This window comes from Coffea eugenioides, chromosome 4 (genome assembly GCF_003713205.1).
Source record: "Coffea eugenioides isolate CCC68of chromosome 4, Ceug_1.0, whole genome shotgun sequence".
In the NCBI taxonomy this organism is placed as follows: domain Eukaryota; kingdom Viridiplantae; phylum Streptophyta; class Magnoliopsida; order Gentianales; family Rubiaceae; genus Coffea; species Coffea eugenioides.
In genome coordinates, this window is record NC_040038.1 from 2074236 (window position 1) to 2090394 (window position 16159).

At 36.9% G+C, this 16159-nt stretch overlaps 2 protein-coding genes and 1 long non-coding RNA gene across 6 annotated transcripts; all 3 read left to right on the forward strand.

Moving 5' to 3' along the window:
• LOC113768589 lies at nucleotides 1–2967 on the forward strand. The gene is made up of 4 exons (XM_027313008.1): nucleotides 1–258; nucleotides 1278–1382; nucleotides 1482–2382; nucleotides 2469–2967. Exons 1-4 carry the CDS (start codon nucleotides 16–18, stop codon nucleotides 2660–2662), a joined length of 1443 nt encoding a protein of 480 aa, XP_027168809.1. The 5' UTR covers nucleotides 1–15; the 3' UTR covers nucleotides 2663–2967.
• A 547-nt stretch (nucleotides 2968–3514) lies between these two features.
• Nucleotides 3515–14896, forward strand: LOC113768535 (MMS19 nucleotide excision repair protein homolog). Of its 4 annotated transcripts, none has more exons than XM_027312935.1 (21): nucleotides 3515–3624; nucleotides 3839–3901; nucleotides 4000–4054; nucleotides 4225–4322; nucleotides 4888–5046; nucleotides 5197–5256; nucleotides 5798–5986; nucleotides 6948–7001; nucleotides 7768–7854; nucleotides 7947–8661; nucleotides 9714–10093; nucleotides 10297–10370; nucleotides 11354–11459; nucleotides 11658–12553; nucleotides 13476–13551; nucleotides 13644–13755; nucleotides 13877–13953; nucleotides 14137–14217; nucleotides 14470–14549; nucleotides 14647–14720; nucleotides 14807–14896. In XM_027312935.1, the coding sequence occupies exons 1-20, from the start codon at nucleotides 3553–3555 to the stop codon at nucleotides 14678–14680; spliced, it is 3468 nt and encodes a 1155-aa protein (XP_027168736.1). In that variant the 5' UTR covers nucleotides 3515–3552; the 3' UTR covers nucleotides 14681–14720; nucleotides 14807–14896. The 4 variants fall into 4 exon arrangements, with proteins under 4 accessions (XP_027168736.1, XP_027168739.1, XP_027168737.1 ...); XM_027312938.1 differs by having other exon boundaries at nucleotides 7947–8457; XM_027312936.1 differs by having other exon boundaries at nucleotides 14647–14710; nucleotides 14807–14890.
• A 335-nt stretch (nucleotides 14897–15231) lies between these two features.
• LOC113768536 lies at nucleotides 15232–15865 on the forward strand. Its single transcript, XR_003468087.1, has 2 exons — nucleotides 15232–15567; nucleotides 15681–15865. It is a non-coding gene; the product is annotated as an uncharacterized LOC113768536 (long non-coding RNA).
• Nucleotides 15866–16159: the final 294 nt, after the last annotated feature.

Below are 16159 nucleotides of genomic sequence, written 5' to 3' on the forward strand. Positions count from 1 at the left end.
AGAGACGAGACGAGAATGCCGAAGAACAATAGCGGCCTGACCACAAAATCGAAGCCGAGACCGAAATCAACTGCTCGGAAGCCGCTGCGAGATGTCTCTAACGCTGTTAAAACCTTCTCTACTTCAATTGCGACGAAACTCCCCGTCAAATACCAGGAAGATGAAGAAGGGAATCAACTCCGACAAGTCGGAGACCATGACGGGGCCCTTGACCGACTCCTTCTCATCCATTCCGACATCTCATCCATCATTCATCAGGTAATTAACTAGTATATCGTAAGTAATAACTCCAATCTGTGGAATTATTTTATTATAAAAAATTTCCCTTTTTGTTCGTAGTAATTGATTGGTTACTTTTCTCGACATTGGAAGTTTGCTTGAATAATTTGATCGGCTAACCTAGGTTTTCAAATTCTTTTGATAGCCTCGTTAGAATAATGAAACCCCCCCCCCCCCTTCTCTCCACACCCTCCCCGGTGGTGGTTTCTGGCTGTACTTTACTGAATTTCTTTGAATATTTCCATGATATTTTTTATATTACTTTTTCCATTCATATTATAATTCCTAGTAAGACTTAAATCACCTTTGTTTCAGATTCCTAGATAATATAGTTAGGAAACCTATGTGGAATTTTTTTGTTACTGGATTAAATGGAACAGATATACTAGTATACTAATATTTCTTGAAAACCTTCGTTATTTCTATGGTTAGAGTAGGTGGTAAGGTGAAAATGCGAAAAAAAAAGCCAAAATTTTGTGAGTATAAATGGCTATGTTTGGATAGCAAATTTTTCCAAAAAATTTTTTCGCTTGCATCATAAACACATTTCCCAATTCACCTTTTTATATTCCCAATTACCTTTTTATCTCACATACATTACGTCACAAAAAGTGCCTTCGTTAAACCTTCGTTGGATGTTTCTTAATATCTGAAAGTGCTCGTTTACTGCTTCTTTGTATTGATGCCTGAGTTTGTTTTGTTGTCTTCTGCTTTTGGATGTATAGTGAAGAATTTCGAAAGCATAAAGATCTCAAATCTTGGTAGTTCATTCTATTGGGAAAGTGTGAAAGCAGCATTGTCCACAATGCAATTGGACATACAAATGAGGAAATGCTTTGAAAGACATTTTCCCATTGATGTTGTAGTAACCTTGCTATACTACTTGACTGTTCTGTCCTCTCTTCTTCTTGGTGTCTCGGAGGAAGTCTTGTTCACGGGGCAATTTCTTAGTAATGTACCTCAGTTTAACATGGTTTTGAACACTTATTTGTTTACAGATTGATGGACTTGTAGCCCAAGCACAGAAATTTCCAAGCAAGCAAAGGATGAAGGAAATTGAATTGTTTGCCAACGTTTTGTCTGAAATGCAAACTTCTTTGCAGGTTGATCTCAAACTTCATTGTGTAATAGTGTGAAAATTTTTTGACCTTTGTACTTTTCATTTGTTGAATTTTATGTCTTTCTAATCTTTAAACCTGCAGCCATGGATTCCTAGATTCCAAGAAGTACTCTCCACAGAGCCTGTTAATCAGTTGGAAGAGCCTTCCACCAGTAGGAATGTTACCTATGTCAAGAAGGATACGAGCCATGTTGTTGAGAGCCCTCGACCAACCAAGTTGGATTCACTAGTCTCCCCATCCCCCCTAGTCTCCTGGCGTGCTGGCTGCACTACGGAGGGCGGAAGACAACTATTTTTACTCACCCCTCTGCCAAGACCAAAAGCATTTTCAGTGAAATATCAGGAAGAACCCAAATCAGTCTTGGAAAAGACTACGTCAAGCACAATGGTACAAGCCCCAGTTATTTTTGATGCAGTTGGAGAGAAAAATGATGATTTGCTTGAGGGTATTGCGGTAAAGCAAACTCCAAGGAAAGTTTCTGATGATATTCTCAAACGAAGATGTTCTTCTCCTGAAAATTTGTTGGGAAGGGAAGGGTCCATGCTTCTCATGACCCCTTATTTGAAATTATCCCCTCCCAAGTCCTGTGTGTTACTTGAACCTGTTCCTGAGTTTCGGCAAAATGTTACTCGTGGAGTCTATCAATCAACGCCCTACCCAACCAGAGTTAAGATTTCTGAGGGATCTCAAGATTCTGAATCATCTTTGTGTCAAAGTTCAGAAAAAATGTCTTTTCAGTATACTGAACACCCAGGAATAAAACTTAGTAACAACTATGGCAGCAGAAGTAAGGTGGTTGAAGAATCACCTTATAGGATGATATCGCCTCCTAAAACATGTGTCTTAATGGAGCCACCAGATGACAAGTTGTCGCTACCTGATGAAGCAGGTTCTGTCCTTGATCACGGAGCAAACCTATTGTCAGTGACTGAAGTTGATCTTCAAGGTGGTCATTCATTGGCCCATGAAACTTGCAAGCAAGGTTGATTGTTTTTGCTGTTATTTAATTGACTTGATTAAAGAGATCGTCTCATTTGAAGATTTCTCATTCTCCAATTCTTCTGACAGGACTCTATAGGAGCTTCAAAATTGTTGAAAGTACTCCTATCCAAATTGGAAAGCACCCCGGAGAAAACACTTTGAAGAAAGAACTTTGGGAAAAGTTTGAAGCAGCATCCATTGATGGGATTGATTTTGATGTTGCTGTTGTGCAGCAGAGTGCTCAGAAAGGATTCCTTGACAGATTAGACGAGGTTTCTTGAATTGAGAAAATCGCTGCGGGAATAGTTTTGAGACGGGAAGAAGCATTTTCAAGGTCTGTAAAGTGTAAAAATTCAGATATTCTGATGCAGGTGTCTGTGAAGTGCCCATATGAAGTATACTCCTTTTAACTGGTATTCCCTTTGATTTTTTTGGGGGGGATCGCGAAAGTTGGTTGAAAGAAGGCTTTTTGACATTTGTTCTCTCTGTTTTGTACAACATTTGTACATGACAATGGGTAAAGTTTTGACCTTTGTATCAAGCATGTATTCTGTTTCTTTTGGTGAGGCATGGGATTTAGAATGTGTCTTCCCGTACTAAGAACATTAAAAGCTAAAATAGGGCCGTTGGCGCTTGCTTATTCTCATTTACCAAGAGCGTGCGTATACGTTACATAGGTCTACGGAAATTAACTGAAATCTCTTATCCTGTGTTTTAGTGCAATCAGTAGTATTTCTACATACTGAAATAGTTAAGCAAAATATGATGATTTCTTAGTTCTTCATAGATCATGTGAATAATCATTAATTACAACGTCAAACGCAATTGAATTAGTAATTTAGTGAATTTCATCTTGCTAGTTCAGGAACAACTAGCTATTTGGGTCCGCCAGAGGCCATAGTTTTTCATTGCCCTAAATTATTTTTTAGGGCTGTATTACTTGAATGATTAAAAGGAAAAAAAAAACACAAACACACACGCACTTGAATTGACAAAGTTATAGTATAGAGCTACGGCGTCGTTTCATTGGGTTCTTCGGTTCTTCAATCTTCCACAAAAGAACTAGAAACTTATTACAAAACCCTTGGCCATGGGGTAACTATATATAAAACCCCAAAAACACAGCTGCAAAACACCGCAACCTCTTCTGGCGTTCTCTCTCTCTAAAACAATGGCTAAGCCGACGGAGTACGTTAAGCATATCGAGTCGTACGTCGACTCGTCCAGCTCTCCCTCCCAACAGGTCCACTTACTACTACCAAAAGCTCTTTTCTTTTTCTTTTCTTGTCATTTTTTTCCTTCTTAATGATCAACAAGAACTGTTGCACCATGAATTCAATCTTTTCGCCGTTTTTATCTAGCCCCAACAATGAATTAGCAAAACAATGTCTTAGCACAAATAGATTACCATTTTTTTTAGGATATTCGTGCTGAATTTGAACTTTCATTGGTTGCAGGCTGCCAGTGTGGATGCACTTGCTATTCTTTTGAAGAATGACTTATTAACCTTAGAAGCTTTAGTAAGTTCTAGTAGAAAAAGTTGGAATTTTTATCAACGCAGGATTGGCTATTTGGAGTGTCATGTGATTGTTTATTTCCTAATTGTATAATATTGTAGGTTAGAGAATTGGACTTGTATTTGACTACTACGGATAGCATCATTCGCTCAAGAGGTACTTTTCTTTTTCCCCCTTACAATTCTTCAGAGTTGGCCTTTCTTAAGAATGTATTTCGGAGATTCGCATGAACCAGTCCAAAAATTGGACTATCTCATACTGGTTAATGACGAGCTATGAAACGTTCTAATAAGCATTGCCTATTTAATGTGTCCACTTTTTGGCAGGCATACTTCTCCTCGGGGAACTATTGACACAATTAGAGTTGAAGCCTTTAAGTGATGCTGCGATACATTCCTTGATAGGATTCCTTACAGAAAGACTGGTAAGAGCCTACTGCAACAGAAATGCACAAAAGAAAATGAACTGATTTTCTTCTGACCGTAATCCTGTTCTCTCTGTTGCAGCTTAAGACATTACCTGCGATACATGTTTTGCTTTTTACTCTTATCAAAGTTCAAGTTTTTTGAGTAATTTAAGGATGCTGGTGTTTGCACACTGATAAATGTTAATTTTGATGTTCTTGGAATTGTCCAGTTAGAGTTAACGTGTGGTCCGTTAGTGATGCTTCGGCTACTTTCACAGTTGTACAATGTTTACTAGTTATCTCGGCAAAACTCTCTTGCTTCTCCATTTTTCCTTTGTTTAACTCCAAAAAATCCAATCCCGTAAGTGGATCAAGAAAGACTGAACTCTAAGGACGCTTTGAAGTCGTTTCTGCTGTCATACATAGATGTTAAATTGCAGCTTCCAGTAATAGTAGGTCTACATTTGGGTGAATTGTTGTTTAGTTGGTTTTCTCTGGCTTTAGAGTCCTATTATACTTTCTTGAAATTCTGTAAGTGTAAGAATTTCAGAAGGGAACATAGATATTGTTTAATAATTTTCAGGAAGACTGGAGAGCTTTGCGTGGTGCACTTGTTGGTTGTTTGGCACTGTTGAGGAGAAAAACTGATGTTGGTGTGGTAACTGAAAATGATGCAGAAGCTGTGATGAAATCATATATGCAATATCTGCAAGTGCAGTCCATGGGACAGCATGACCGGAAGGTAAGATTAAACGTGATCCCAATGTTAATGATGTTATATGACAAATTGTGTAATGCTGGAAAATGAGCTATTTAGTAGACTAGTTTTAGGAAGGTTAATCAGATATTTGGAGCTATGGATATAAAGATACACATTGGTATTTCCTTGCAGCTCTGCTTTGAACTTCTGGAATGCCTATTGGAGCGGTACCCTAATGCTGTTCAGCCACTGGTATTTAGTTTCTATCAATCTTACTCCATTTTTGTTTTCTTACTTCTATATTCTTCATGTATAATTTATGGATTTGGGTATCAAATATATGAGGTAGAATAAGTGCTTCCTAAAATCCATCATTTGATTCCTGACTTCAATTGCTGTTTGTGGTTTGAAATTTTTGATCCTTGAATTAGAATTTGCAAACTTTATATGATCAGGTTTAGTAGGTCTTATTCGGCTAACCTCTCAACTAGTGTCATTTTGGACCTTTCCTCGTGTCATGTGTGTTTAGTTGTAGGTTGTGCATAATGTTCCTTGCTTAATTTGTTAAGAGATGAGTACATATGGATTTTGGGTAGCTCAAACTTCAATTTTGGACATTGTTATTGCTAAATAACGTGCTTTCAGTTAAACTTTTGCACTTCTATCTATTTCCTCATGTTGTGTTTGGCTGTTTGCTATGTCATGGCAATGGGTTAGCTCCTCTGCTCTGGCCTTGTTATTTGAATCTCTATATTATTGAGTCACGCCTGAATATGTTGTTCTTCATTTGTAGGGCAATGAACTTTTCTATTCAATCTGTGAAGGTATTGATGAAGAAAAGGATCCTCAATGCTTGATCCTCGCATTTCATATTGTTGAAGTTGCTGCAAAGTTGTTTCCTGATCCCTCTGGTCCATTTGCTAGTTATGCTGCAGATATTTTTGAAATTTTGGGCCGTTACTTCCCCATTCATTTTACACATGTAAGCTCACTTAGCGCTGCACCTGCATTTTTCTGCTATGTTTAATATAGTGTATACTAGACCAACTTTCTAGACTATTCTTTTTTTGTCCTTTAAATAGTTTCTGAACTTGATATTGCATGGGTGGTATTTTTAGAGCTGACTGATTAAGCATAAAGATTAAAAATACCAGAAAATCAAACACTTGGGGCATTCTTGTTGTTTAAAATACGCTGATTCTAGCTTTTTCCTGTGCTAAGTTGCGTTGAGGTGTTTTCCATTGCTTTGCTCATCTATCTTGTGACAAATAAATTTTCTTTTCAAAAATTGTTCTGAAGAAATGCCAATTAAAATTTCTTAAACCTTTCGAAGAATAACTTTTTAAGCACATTTGGATAGCTTAAGAACACTAGAGTAGGCCATTAACAGTAAGCATGAAGCCTGATTTTAAACTTCAAACTTATTAGTGCATATAGATGCTTGGTAAGCTTTCACCAAGTTGATTCAATGTGGTTGTCTCCCTTTAGAACCTATTATCGGCAAAACAGAACTTGTAAACCTAAGATTCTGTAATAGATGCTATTCTGTTATACTACTTTTTTCTCTGAAGCTTCTGAATGTTTGTGGAGTTTTTAGTTGTGTATAACCTCATGGATAAAAAGATAAAAAAAAAAAAAAAAAAGCCTCACATTTGGGATTTTCTGATGATAAGAGTCTTGCATCAGCACGAAAAATTGTGATACTGACTTTTTAAAGAAGGACCTGGAGGATGGGGGAAGGCTATATATTGGCTCTATTTTTAGCAAATTTTTTATAAGTTTTTGTAGATGTTAGTTTTCTTCTGAAACTACTTCCTTGCTAGTTGCTGATGTTGCTAATACTATAGAATAATGTAGTTGGATAGGTGTATATATTTGTTCTTGTGTTTGATCTTTTTCTGAATCTGTCTTCCATTTGACTTTTTTTGGGTTATAATGTCCAGCCAAAAAGTGAAGATATTGGGGTCAGCAGGGATGAGCTCTCCAGGGCATTACTGGTGCGTGGCATTTTTAGGCCTTAACTACTATGTTTGTGGAATCTCTTATAAGAGAACATTCTGTTTTGATGGGTGATTTTCACCTTCTTTTGTCTGGATAGTTGATGTAACATAGAATATACTGACACATAATACAAAACAATTAGTTTCATGGATCTTCCCTAGGATTTAGTTTCTTCTCTTAAACCATAGAGTTGAGAGAGATTTCTCTTGGAATTTGATGAATGTTGAATAGTGCATAAGCTGCTTGAAACATGCCATCAGGCTAATTGAAACATCTCAATGGGAATGCTTCTTTTGGTGTATCTTTCAGTTAATAAATGGAATTGCTGTGTATAATATATGGTTGTTTGTATTTTATCAGACATTAGCTGGAAATTAATTACATGTTGGATGTTTTGGTGGAGGATCCAGCAAAAAAGCTACTGTTCTCCTAATAATCGAAAGTTATTTATCTTAATAAATGCCCAACAGTTGAAGAGAAGACACCATTTACTAAAAGTACAACCAAATTCTTTGTCACCTTCTGAGTGGTGAACTCTTTAAGCTTTTAATCCAATAATAACCTTTTTGTATTTTTAAAGTGTACCTGTCGAAAATCAATGCGTTAAATGTGGAATGAATCATCCGTCATAGCATTTTCTTAAACTTTGTGCCAAATGCAATGCTGACAATGTTCATGAGTTGGTGAGATCTAGGGGAAGACATGTTAACTGGTAACAATTAACCTTTTCAGCTGATGCAGCTTATCTTTTGTGTCTTCCAGCTGGCATTTGCTGCAACACCACTTTTCGAGCCATTTGCTATTCCATTGCTGCTTGATAAACTCTCTTCTTCTCTGCCATCAGCAAAGGTTTGCTTTATGTAATATAGTTCCCTTTCTACTTTCGTTTACACTGACAGTCTCTATTTCTGAATTATCACATTGGCTGATATTGCTTACAGGTTGAATCCTTTAAGTATCTTGGTTACTGTGCTCCGATGTATGGATCAGACAGGATGGCCAAACATGGTGGAGCTCTTTGGTCTTCGGTGAAAGATGTTCTGTATACCTCACCACAGTCTGCTTTGTCTGTGGAGTCAGAGTCAGATGGTGGTATGATTTTTGAGGAGAGTGATATTATGGTTGAAGCCCTGATCCTTTTGGAGGGGCTTATCGAGCAAAATAGTGATTTGCTCTTAGATATGATCCTTGGAGATGAGGACATCAATAACTTCATCTGCTCATTTCCTAAACCTTGGGATATTCATGATACTCCATTGCAACTAAGACAACAACTTCATTCAGTAGGTCGCCTTCTTGCTGTCTCTGCCAAATCTTCCATGGCTTCCTGCAATAGAGTGTTTGAAAAATTCTTTCCCCAAATTATGGAGGCTTTGGGCTGTTCAGTTGGAAATCATTCTGATGAGAGTTTTGCAACTGAAGATCGTGCTCTTTCTTCTAGATTTAATTATGGTACCTTATACCTTTGTGTCGAACTCCTTGATGCATGTAGATGTTTGGTTTTGGGTTTCAAAGAATCTACATCCTTTCCTGATTTTATACACGAGAAGTGGTGTTGCATGCTGCATGGCCTTTGCAGATCATTAATCAACATCTTCTTTTCTAACTTAGAAGTTGTTTCTGGAAATGCTCAAAGCTCTTTCGCTTATACTGGAGGTGAGATTTGCTTGCTAAAAGAGTTAATAGTGCTGTGTTAGATATTTGTCCAAAAACTTCAAACTTGTGTTAGGGTTCCTGTGTGCTTGTTTTTAGTTTGCGATATTACATAGTCCGAGAATGTTATCCAAGATAAACTAAATACACTGATATCAACAAGAACTCAGCTTAGCAAGAAGTTAAGCATGAGAGGAGGTTTGAACTCCAACCCATTTGGAGCACAAGTAAACAAATGCTTTTCTCGCACTTGTGTGCATCCAGGGACGTCAGCCTGGCTGCTGACAACCCTAAATGGATTCTTATGATTGGGTTTGAAGGATAATATATATATATATAACCATGTTAATCATTTGCTGTGAAATTCGTAGATTCAGATTGTTTAAACTTCATAAATCTCCATTTTGGTTACAGCTGTTGATGCAAGCTGCAGTTAAGCTGCAGTTATTCAGGGGGATCTATTATGGAACCTTAACAAAATGCTTAATCCACATTGAAAGAGTTAACTTTTGCTGCAAACTCAATTAACCCCTTTTTAGACTACTAGGATCAAATTCCAAATCTTTGAATGGAGACTTCTAATTTGACTTGTCTACATCATCAAATCCTACTTATTGAGATAATGGAAGAGTTGTTGACCTCTAGTTCGTTACCATCATTTGTACATGGTTTTCTAGCTACTCTTGGATGTGTAAACAAGAAGGATAAAGTTGAATGCAAAAGAAAAGGAAGACAATTGTTGTACTTTTGAGCAGTGTCTGTGTTTTCAACTGAGTAACATTTTCTTTCCTAACAAAGAAATCTTTATTGTTTCAGGAAAAAGGTGGGTGGGGGGATTGTGGGTTTTATGGGCTGACATTTATTCTTACCAAATTAGAAAAGTTTCAATTAGAATGCTGAATGCAGTAGATTTTTGCTTTTTGATAACTACCAATTGCATAAGTTGTACTGTACTGTTACAAGAATTATTTCAGTCACTATTAGCTAGTTTTATCATTAAATGGTTTCTTGTAGTTAATCTCAATTTCTCTTTCTTTTTAATGTTCGAATTGCAGTAAAGGGTTTGCAGCTTTTGGCTACATTTCCTAGGAGCTTCGCTCCTGTCTCATTGTTGCTGTTTGAGAACATTCTGTTGAAGTTGGTGTCAGCCATCACTTCTAACTTCGACAAGAAATTCTCATGGGGGCTGGAATTAAAGGCATTAGTGGAGATTGGCTTATATATTGAAGGGTATCAAGAGTCTGAAAAAGCAGCAACTTTTGCTAGGATTGTTGTAGACAAGTTTGTGTCTTGGATATCTTCTGATGAGCCTGCTATGCCGCTATCTCTCAAAATGCAAGCAATTTGTGAAACTGGAATGACAGGAATTAGCAATATGCTGAGAATTGTCCAAGGGATGGAAAAGGCTATATCTGCCAAATTCACTCAGGCTTATGTATGTAATTGGCTCGATTCCTTTGGTAGTATCTTTTTGTGGTTAAGGTGTTTTAAGGAAATTCTCTTTAATATGGATGCTGCAGTGCATTGTGCTACTTTTTGTTCTGTTGTTTCTATACTTGTAGTGCCATTAAATTGGACATAGTAACAGTTTTGCTTAGTCGTTGTGGATTACAAAGTATTCATCTTGCCTTCATACAGGTTGATGGTAATTTTGAGTCAGTGGAATTGGTAATCAAGGTTCTGGAGTGCTATAGTGCTAGGGTACTCCCATGGTATGTCTCTAAATTGAATTGCCTCCAATCTCTTAATTACTTGGTTTCTGCTGTCTTGCAAAATTTTGTTTTTATTAAACAGCATTCTAGATGAAGCTATACATTTCACTTGACTATATTTTAATGATTTGATAAGTTAAGATAATGAACCTATCTCTTCATGTTATGTTTGATTTCCGTACCAATTGGATTTATATTGTGGTTGCTGAATTTAATTTCATGATCAGCACATCCAAGACCATGTTGGGGAACTTGACTCTTGAATTCACAACTAATTGCTGGTGGTTGAGATAGTGGTGACCTTCCATAATGAGTTAGGAGCTCTTTTGAAAGCAAAGAAGGATGAGACTTTTTCCTTTATCTTTTTATTTTTAAGCACACCAGATTTTGCTCTTTGAATCTTTCTAATTTTCTTGGCTTAGGAATGGGATATTACTTACAACTTCAGCTTTTTTAGTTGTTATTATGTTAAATGTATGCCGGTCCTTAAGATTAATCATTTGTTATGATTGATAAATGCATCTTATTTCATTTTCTCACTGACTTTGATTTAAGTTCGTAGTTTATTTTGTTTACTAGGCTAAATCTCCTGCAGGAGGAAATATTGGAAGTGGGATTAAGAAGCTGTTTTCTTGTATATTGCCACATTCTGATATTTTAAGTTTAAGCTACCAACAATTATTTCCATGCAGATAGAAACACAAGCTTACAATGGTGGTCATGACTCCTGAATATAATTACAGTAGCAGTTCCAAGTCGAATGCTACTGTAGCTGGGTCCTATGCTTAGCTTGCTAAACTTCATTGATTGTAGTCATAAATGGACATATTTAAGGTTATTCAAACATTTAAGTGGAAAAATCTGTTAAAATCACCTGATACCTTTGTTCAGAAATACTCACTCACTCATTTATTTTGTCAGACTGCAACTATGTGTTGATCTCATTGGCAGATATTTGTCTCAAATGCTTGTTTGCGTTCCAGGTTTGAAATGAATGGAGGTTCTGAGGAAGTTGCTTGGAATTTGGCAGCTATTATTTGGGACAAGATTGACAATTCTAGTTCTGTCAATCTCACTGTTCAAAATTACGTAAGAATGACTGGCATATTTACTAATGATTGATGGTTCTCATTGACATCCGTTCAGTGTTTGAATAAAGAATTGCCTTTTTGGTTCCATAATCATATGTAAAAGTTTAGGAAGTTAATTTAAATAAAGCACTTCCTGATCCTGACTAATGAAAATTCCTGTTTGAAAAATAACAAGAAAACATGTGTGTGTACTCAGGAACTTCTTGGTGCAGCTATGACAGCAATGAAACAAGCAGTTCGATGCTGTTCACAGGAAAGTCAGGAAAAGATTGTCAATAGAGCCTTTAGGGTACTATCAGCAAGCACCTTGTTTCCTCTGAAAGATTCACCATTTGCCACTTCCTTGTCCAATTCAGAAGACTTATACCTTAATCATCATGTTGACAGAGTTTCATGTAGAGATGAATGGATCATTTCACTGTATGCTTCAGTTGTTATTGCACTCCGTCCTCAAACACACGTCCAAAATTTAAAGGTGGTTTTACAGTTATTCATATTGGCCCTTACAAAAGGTCATATTCCTTCGGCTCAGGCATTGGGTTCTTTGGTTAACAAATTGCCTTCAAAAACCAATGAAAGGCATTTGTCACAAGAATATGGTGTGGAAGAGGCAATAGATGTGATACTAACAAGTAGCATATGGAATTTCTGCCAGAGTAATACTCTCAGAAAATGCTCTTTGTTTGGTGGTGGCAATGAGATACATAATACCAAGTGCCTTGCTGGTTTAAATCATACCTCGGTTCACATTTCTGCAATTGTTGGACTGGCTTGGATAGGAAAGGGATTGATTATGCGAGGTCATGAAGGGATAAAGGACATCACAATGACTTTTTTAGGTGTCTTACTTGAGAACACCAATAATGGGGATTTTCCAGAGTCATGTGATCCAATTGAAGGCAAAGAGCAAGAAGTGATCCCTCTAATGAAATCTGCTGCTGATGCATTTCATATTCTCCTGAGTGATTCCGAAGATTGTTTGAATAGGAACTATCATTCAGTGATACGGCCACTTTACAAGCAACGGTTTTACAACTCTGTTATGCCCCTTTTATTATCTTCGACAAGGCAATCTAATTCAATAATAACTAGGTACATACGGATATACCTCCAAATTTCCTCTCCTTAGTAGTCCAATGTTCTGATTTCTTCTAGGTAAATGTTGCCTCAAGCCCCTTCTGTTCTTATTCCTTCGTGGATCTAAAGCCATGTATTGTTGGCATTGTACTCCTTGATTTAATTTTTCTGGTTTAAGTTTGAAACTACGAAGCCTGCTACTTCTCCGTTGTCCACCTTAATAGCTTTTTATGCCTGCTGTAAGCATCACTAGTAGAAGATTTTCCTCTCTCCGGTATGGTGATACTAGCATGAGCTCAACTTTCTTCGTAGTTAAATGTCATGTTTCGAACAGTGAGATTTTGCTCAAGCACCATTCACCAGTTCCCCCCAAGATTTTGTGTTTTGCCCCCTTTTGTTCAGTAGCAGTTGCATGCTTTTTCTCTTCTCTCTACTTTCATGTGCTTGAATCCTTCTTCCTTCAGGGTTGTTAATTCTAAGCATTCCAGCAGGCGAGGTACAGGCTGGCAACATGTAGTGTTCAAGTGTGCATTGCAGTGTCTAGATTGGTAGCATCAGTTAGGACTTGAAGAGTACTGCAGGCTTGTAATTTTGTTGTATTTATACCTATCAGAGAGAACCACGTTGGTCCCCGAAGGAACTAGAAGATATTCATCATAACTTTTCTTTAAGTACTTTGGAGCCATGGTCTTAAATGTCTATCGCTAAACTCTTAAATCGTCATTTTGGATGATGGAACTGTCCTGTCAATACTTTTGTGAATTGTGGCTTAACAAAAGCTACTGTTCAAATGTTTAGAAGCATAATACAGTAACCTTGTTTGTGACTGATATTGGAATTGATGGAATAGAGTAATGGAATAGAATGTGCTCTTCATCAATCTTAAACATATGTATGCACTCAAGTACTAAAGATTGTGGTAAACAACCTGTTACAGATCCATGCTATTCCGATCATTTGCACATGTAATATCAGAGACCCCTCTGTCTGCTATGATAAGTGAAGCTAATAAGGTTAGTATCCTAGAACTTCCTGCCAATTCTATTTTGTTCTTGTTTGGGTTTGGGTTGATAAATCTACTGCAAAATTGGGCCCTTGTCTGCAGCTCATTCCCTTGCTTCTAGATAGCTTGTCCACCTTGACTGAGGATGTTATGCATAAAGATGTCATCTACAATGTCATTCTAGTCCTATCTGCAATTTTGATGGACAAAAATGGTAAGGGTGTTGTTCCATTGTCTGATAGAATTTAATGTCCCTACTGAACGATATTACAGATTTTCTTTCATGAATCTGCAAGTTCTTTGATTTATGAACCAAGTTTAACCTCTTGGTCCAGGACAAGTAGCTGTTTTGGAAAATGCACAAGCCATAATTAACCAGCTTATTGGGCTTGCGGCGTATCCTCATATGATGGTACAAAGAATTTTTTAATTGATATCTAGCTTTTTCTTCATGATGGACAAATCCAAAAACTAATTTGGTACACAATTAATGTGGGTAACAAACACTTGTGCATATTTATGTCTAAGCAAAAATGAATTTGATCAGATGTGCTTCCTTTATGAATTCTGTAAAATTGTTCTCGTAATGTTTTAGGTAATTCGAGAGACAGCAATTCAGTGCCTTGTTGCAATGTCTGAACTGCCTTATGCGAGGATTTATCCATTGAGAACAAAGGTAGCAGTTAGTTATGTTGCATGTCTACGTGAACTCAATTATGTGTAACCAATGATATATAAACATTATTTTCGTGATTTCAAATATTTTGCCATATTGTCTTTGTCAATTATCAATTACTAGGAAAGCTGCTTTTGTTGATGCACTCTCTCATTTCTCTACTTTTTGCGCAACCCAATTCTGTCCATGTGCATGAATATGCAGTTACATCATTTCATGCATACTAAAGAATGTTCTCTATATCCTTATAAGGTTTTACAAGCTATATCAAAAGCCTTGGATGATCCAAAGAGGGCTGTCAGACAAGAAGCAGTCAGATGTCGCCAAGCTTGGTTTGGGCAATCAAATAAATGATGATGTTCTTTTCCTTCTTCAATAGTGAAGGTTATAATTAGATTTTGCTCACTGGCAGCTGATGTTTTTGGACAGGGCATCAATTGCCTCAAGAAGCCTTCACTTTTGAAATACTAAATAACATCGAGTTCCAAGGCTTGTGAGATAAGGTTTACTATATTGCATCAGAATTAATGGTATTAGAAGTACTGCAGATGGGAAATAATGATGATCTTTGCTCATTTGTTGCTCTCAGGGAAGATGAAGAAGTACCATTGTCATGCTATACTAATCTTTCTTGGTAGCTGAAACTGGAAACTACTCAGTCATGCATCTCAAATTGCAGGCATGCCCCTTCTATCTCGTAGTATTGCATTGTGTAACAATAAAATGTTACCTAAAAAGTTTGCAGGTTTACTTTAGAGAAGCTACCTAGATACCTGGAAAGAAGGGATAGATTTCCAATGTGTTATTGTGATCACTTAACTGCAATATAAAGATCCATTGAGGCATATTTACCATAAGTACACGAAATGATATATCAGCAAATTGAGTAAAACTAGTGGCACAATAAATTATCATGGAATTGGGTGTTTTCTATTTTAAAGCGATGAAATAAATCATGTTACTGAACCATTTAGCATGTCGCTCTTGATGACTCAATTGTGTGTTCCTTTTCAGCTTTCTTAAGCAAGTTGGAGTACCTTCTAGTCAACAATAGAGGACTGCAGGGATAACGCATTCTTCATCTTGCCTGCTGTTCGGAAGTGTAGATGATTTTTTGCTTTCAATTGAGGCAGACAAGTGATTGTCCTAAATTGTTAGCTAGTGTCAACATTGCCATTTCTTGGTCACCCTTCGGAGTAATTGGAGGATTTACCATGTCCTTGTAGTTTGAGACTGACATATATTGCTCTGATAAAAGTGTTTCAAGAGGTCTCCAAGTTTCTGAAGCCGCTATATATGCAGCTTTGTTGCTGAATAGTTCTATTGGAGAATGATATCTCACCTTAAAATGTGAGTTTGGGAGTTTAGAGCATTGATATGTTTCATTAGGATGTTAATGTATATAGCTTAATTAGTAGAAGTGTGCTAATTGCCTTTTGTTCATGGGGGCATTCTGCTTGCAGTCACACAGGTACAGCAATCATGACCATGTAAACTTATTGCAATTCCTCGACCAAACAGGAAACAGCGAAAGAAGAAAATGACTGCATCTTATTCAGTTATGTTCGCAGTGTCAAAGTTCTTTTCAATATTAACTTTCAGTCGTCCCTCTAGCTTTCCATGGTCTAATATATTGGACATTTTCTCTTGCCTCTGATTTTTTTTTTCTCGTGACGTTATCCAACACGAGGAATTCCAAAGGTGTTATGAAATTATTTTGCTTTTCCTTGGTAGTTCCAAAATGACCGACTTTGAATTTCAATCTCACATTCGATCGTTCTTGTTGATACTTAAATACCTTCCTTCTTGGGTTAGTTATGGAAATTCAAGAACAAATCTTCTATATCCATTTTAATGATAAGGTGAAAATTTGCCCAAATCCAATTAATTTTTGGTTTCATAACTTCTTTTAGTTTTTGTGTGTGTGTTTAATCACGAATAC

Excerpts from the sequence above, each read along its gene's own strand:
- LOC113768589 (XM_027313008.1), top strand. The coding sequence starts at position 16 with ATGCCGAAGAACAATAGCGGCCTGACCACAAAATCGAAGCCGAGACCG. Across the intron at positions 1,383-1,481 it reads AAATGCAAACTTCTTTGCAG|CCATGGATTCCTAGATTCCA; the intron begins GTTGATCTCAAA and ends TTAAACCTGCAG. Across the intron at positions 2,383-2,468 it reads CCATGAAACTTGCAAGCAAG|GACTCTATAGGAGCTTCAAA; the intron begins GTTGATTGTTTT and ends TTCTTCTGACAG.
- LOC113768535 (XM_027312935.1), top strand. The coding sequence starts at position 3,553 with ATGGCTAAGCCGACGGAGTACGTTAAGCATATCGAGTCGTACGTCGAC. Across the intron at positions 3,625-3,838 it reads CCAGCTCTCCCTCCCAACAG|GCTGCCAGTGTGGATGCACT; the intron begins GTCCACTTACTA and ends CATTGGTTGCAG. Across the intron at positions 14,550-14,646 it reads GTCAGATGTCGCCAAGCTTG|GGCATCAATTGCCTCAAGAA; the intron begins GTTTGGGCAATC and ends GTTTTTGGACAG.